The sequence below is a fragment of the Bipolaris zeicola genome (assembly GCF_000523435.1).
Source record: "Bipolaris zeicola 26-R-13 unplaced genomic scaffold scaffold_185, whole genome shotgun sequence".
NCBI lineage: Eukaryota > Fungi > Ascomycota > Dothideomycetes > Pleosporales > Pleosporaceae > Bipolaris > Bipolaris zeicola.
The window spans coordinates 243-4,087 of NW_006912234.1; the positions used below are offsets into that span (position 1 = coordinate 243).

The following is a 3,845-nucleotide window of genomic DNA, read 5'->3' on the forward strand; positions in this document are numbered from 1 at the left end:
GCTAGCCACCCCTCTATCTAAGCACGTGAATGAGTGTATGCAGAAGTAAATTACCCACACTTCTTATCAAACAAAAGAATAGTCACTATCTAGCTGATATTATAGAAAACGCAAAATCCTTTTGCCCTGCATGTTTTCATAAGAGAATTACCGTGAATAAGGATGCATATGATCAAAAAAGCCACTCATCTACCCCCCCATCACTCATAGTACTTATCCTTATCAGCAGCCTCCCCCTCCACCAGTCCAATTCTCCCCAAACGATGCTTCGGCTGCACATCACCCACAAACCCCGGAATCTCATGCAATGCACTACACTCCTCAATCTCCGCCAGCGACGAATGCTTCATAAATTTCGCCTTGTACCCATCCTTCAACTCGACACCGAGTCTAAAAACAGTGTGCCCATCCAACATCGCACTCCAGCGCCTGCGAAAACCGTATACAAGACACAAAGCCGAGCTGTTGACGGCCCAGAAGCCGAATAGCGCAATGGGGATAATGGCAGGCATGACGTTTCCCGTTATGACGGTGCCGGCAGTGAAGGCAGTCATGTTGGGGTTCGTTTTGACAAGGCGACTCCCATCGGGGGCGATGAAATCGCGACCATCGTTGTACATGAGGGTAATGGCGTATGACGAAAACGCCTTAAGCAAACTCTGCCTCAGCTGTGACGCCTGCAGGTAAGCTAGTTGGACGTTTTCTCTGAAACCGAGTTCGATGAAGCCGGGGTTATTCGTTTGGACGCTATCGATGGGGAGCGGTGCGCCGACGGAATCAAAGAACCATCGTAGCCATCCGTTTTCCTGGAGTTTGAGTGTGCAGGCGAGGGTTTCGGCGCCGAGGCTTCGGGCGCACTCGCCGCGGCGGGTGGGGATGGGGGTGTCGGTTCGGATGAAGTTTGAGAAGGTGGAGTGGACACCGTTGATGTCTGCGGTGCCGACGCTACTTTTTGAAGTGCAGGACACGCCGATTGCGGATAGAGGACCGACTTGTGCTGCGGTGTATTCGCCGTGGAGGTCTGCGATACTGTGGTCGATGGTGAAGTTGTATAGACTGCCGTTGGGGGATGCTTGGGATTGAGGACTGAGTCCTTGCCATAAGAGTACTTCGAAGATTCGCTTTTGATCCATTTTAGAGTTGTCTTGTGCTGCGATGCTGTCCGTGTTATAGTAGCAGTACCCAGTAGGTGAATTCTCATTCAGCACGTCCTCGTAGGTACAAGGGTTTTCTCTAGGTAACGTGTTAGGCATCAGTAATGTCTCGTATGCGGTCTCTATGACAGCATCGATATTCAAAGACCATTTTTCAGGTTTGAAGTCCCACAACCCATTATTTTTGCCTTGGGGCTCCTTGCGAACCTCCACCAGTGTTGTATTATCGTAAAGCCGGTATAGCTGAGTTCTCACTCTGTGTTCATCGTCAACAATAACACCCGGGTTACTAGTAGCCTCCGGAATTGTATCGCTACTAGCGCTCACAGCAACTGTGGGGCCCAGAGGGAACGATGTTGGTGTCTCTGTAGGGGTTGTGTGTATCTCTTCCTCAGCCGATTCGTCCCCGATTGTACCAAAATCAGGCATAACGTCCTTGGATCCCCAGACATCCATCGAAGATCGACGTTGGTTGAGTAGACGCATGTCGGATAACTTATCCACGATGCTGCATTCATAGTGAAGTAACAGGCCCCAGGCCTTGCCCTCAATCGGCGTCTTGCCTTGAGCAGTCAAGAAAATCTCCTCGACTCCCTCATCCATGGGTAAGACCACTGGAACTTGTTGGAGAAAGTTCTTCTTAGATCGGTCGAAGCCCTGGGGTGTGTATACTGCGCCAAATCCAGGGACGCGTGCATCGGGCTGAGGCTCTTTCGAAGGGCTACGACCTCCTGGACTGCCATTGAAGTCGGAGTACACGAATCCAGAAACACTGGGTGTGCTTCCTGGTGAGCCTCGCACGAAACCACTCGTCATTTCCAAACAAAGACCGGACAGTGGCCACGCTACAAAGACAACCATACTAGGAAGTGCGAGAATGAACCACAAGCGCCCTGGATGTCGAGTCTGCTTGTGACCAGTTCCACGCATGCGCACGACCCATTTGATTGCCTTTCCCCAGCCACCTGGACCAGACCAAGTATTATCCGCGTGGAGCATGAGAACCATGGCATTATTGACTCGCCAAAATGGATCCATTAGCATGCCAGCTTCTGCCCCCGCCAGCCCATAAAGACTCAAGTTGAGTCCAATGATTCCAGCGACAAACCAACTGTAGAAGATCCATTTCGCTCCTGCTGGTCCAAAAGATACCGGCGAGTCAGGGTCGATGGGAACAAGGTACTTTTGCCATATCACAACGAGGTAGCACATAATCATGGGTGGTCCGAGTACCCCGACTATTGTGCGGAAATAGAATCGGCGCATACGGCGTGCATCCGAAGCAGGATTCATTTCTCCATGATAATGGTCTGGGTTGAAATCGTGTTCGGAAACGAGACTGACAGCAGCGCTCTCCGAGTAGAGCCCCGGCGGCCTGAAGTTCTGTTAGTCGCAGGACCCGTGTAAAATCTAGAGAAGCTTTACCGATAAGAAGACCCGTATTCTTCGAATTCCAACGCATTATCACCGGAGGCACCAAGCGCGTTGTAACGTCGGGGACTCATAATTTCGTAAAAGGCCTGATGGGAAAGCACACACCATAGCGAGGGAATTGGGCCGATTGTATATCGTTTATATTGTGATAAGTCTCCTCAGCCTTGAGGCTTCAGCCTTGTGTAGTGTATAGACCGAGAGGTGAAGAGGAATGGGGGGGCCAACAGATGTGATTGGACATTAGTCCTGCACTTGCCACTCGAAATTCCGCTATGCTGGTGAGATCTGTAGTAGATCTGTCAGCGCTATACAATTTTCACCTTCCTTTTTTACTCACTTTTCCAAATCTAATGATACACTGCGTTCCTAACACTAGTTGTGTACCCTTCCAACCAATCATCTACGTTGTGTAGATACACCAACACCAGGAGGCTTAGTAGCAAATGTAAAGAGCCTAATGACGTACTTGACAAGCGATAAAACGTTTGGGACCAGCCGCCATGTAGGATCTAGGCGCCCCGCCTCCTCTCACCCTTCAAAAGCCCAACAGACAGGGCTTTTGTGATTCAAACCTGCGTAGATAATTGATGAGAAAGTACACTAGATACTGTCTTCACAACTACCATCACGCTCTTTGAGGGGCCTCTAGTTGAAGACGAAAATATACGTCATCTAACTCTTCCAAACTTCAACACCCCTATCAACCCCCGCAATAAATACGTTGAGCTACCACCATTTTACCATGATGCTTGGGCACAATAAGCAGCGCGAATGACCCCCAAACAACCCAAAGCAAGGTACAAAAAGTCGACAGGTAGTGATGGTGAGCCCACTCAACTGCCCCGAAAAGAACACTTCTTATAACAAAGCAACAACCTCTGCAGTATTATACCTTCCCCCCTCCTCCTTCTCCTCCTCCTCTCTACAATCCAATTCAATTGGCTGTTAAAATATTTACTTTCCAGCCACTACTACTAAAAAAAAAGACGTCAAAAAAACGGAGTTCTCTATGCAAAGCAACATGAGCAAAATCTCCATGATAATCTCAAACCGCAATACCCCCNNCCCCCCCCCCCCNAAAAAAAACATGACTTCTAAGATCCAGCACGCATACACCGTTATCAAAAATAAAAAAATAAAGAAATGTTTCCCCCGCACGATGCAAGTGCTTATAATCTTCGCATAGAAAGCCTCCGGTCATGTCCCAAACTAACCTCATTCAGCCACATCTCTCGTGCCCTCGAATCCTAACCTCGA

General features: G+C 49.2%; 1 protein-coding gene across 1 annotated transcript; it reads right to left on the reverse strand.

Moving 5' to 3' along the window:
• Positions 1-200: 200 nt before the first annotated feature.
• COCCADRAFT_105206 (uncharacterized protein) lies at positions 201-2,420 on the reverse strand (the record flags this gene model as incomplete). Its single annotated transcript, XM_007717564.1, has 3 exons — positions 201-991; positions 1,088-1,361; positions 1,587-2,420. 3 exons carry the CDS (start codon positions 2,418-2,420, stop codon positions 201-203), a joined length of 1,899 nt encoding a protein of 632 aa, XP_007715754.1.
• Between the last annotated feature and the right edge of the window lie 1,425 nt (positions 2,421-3,845).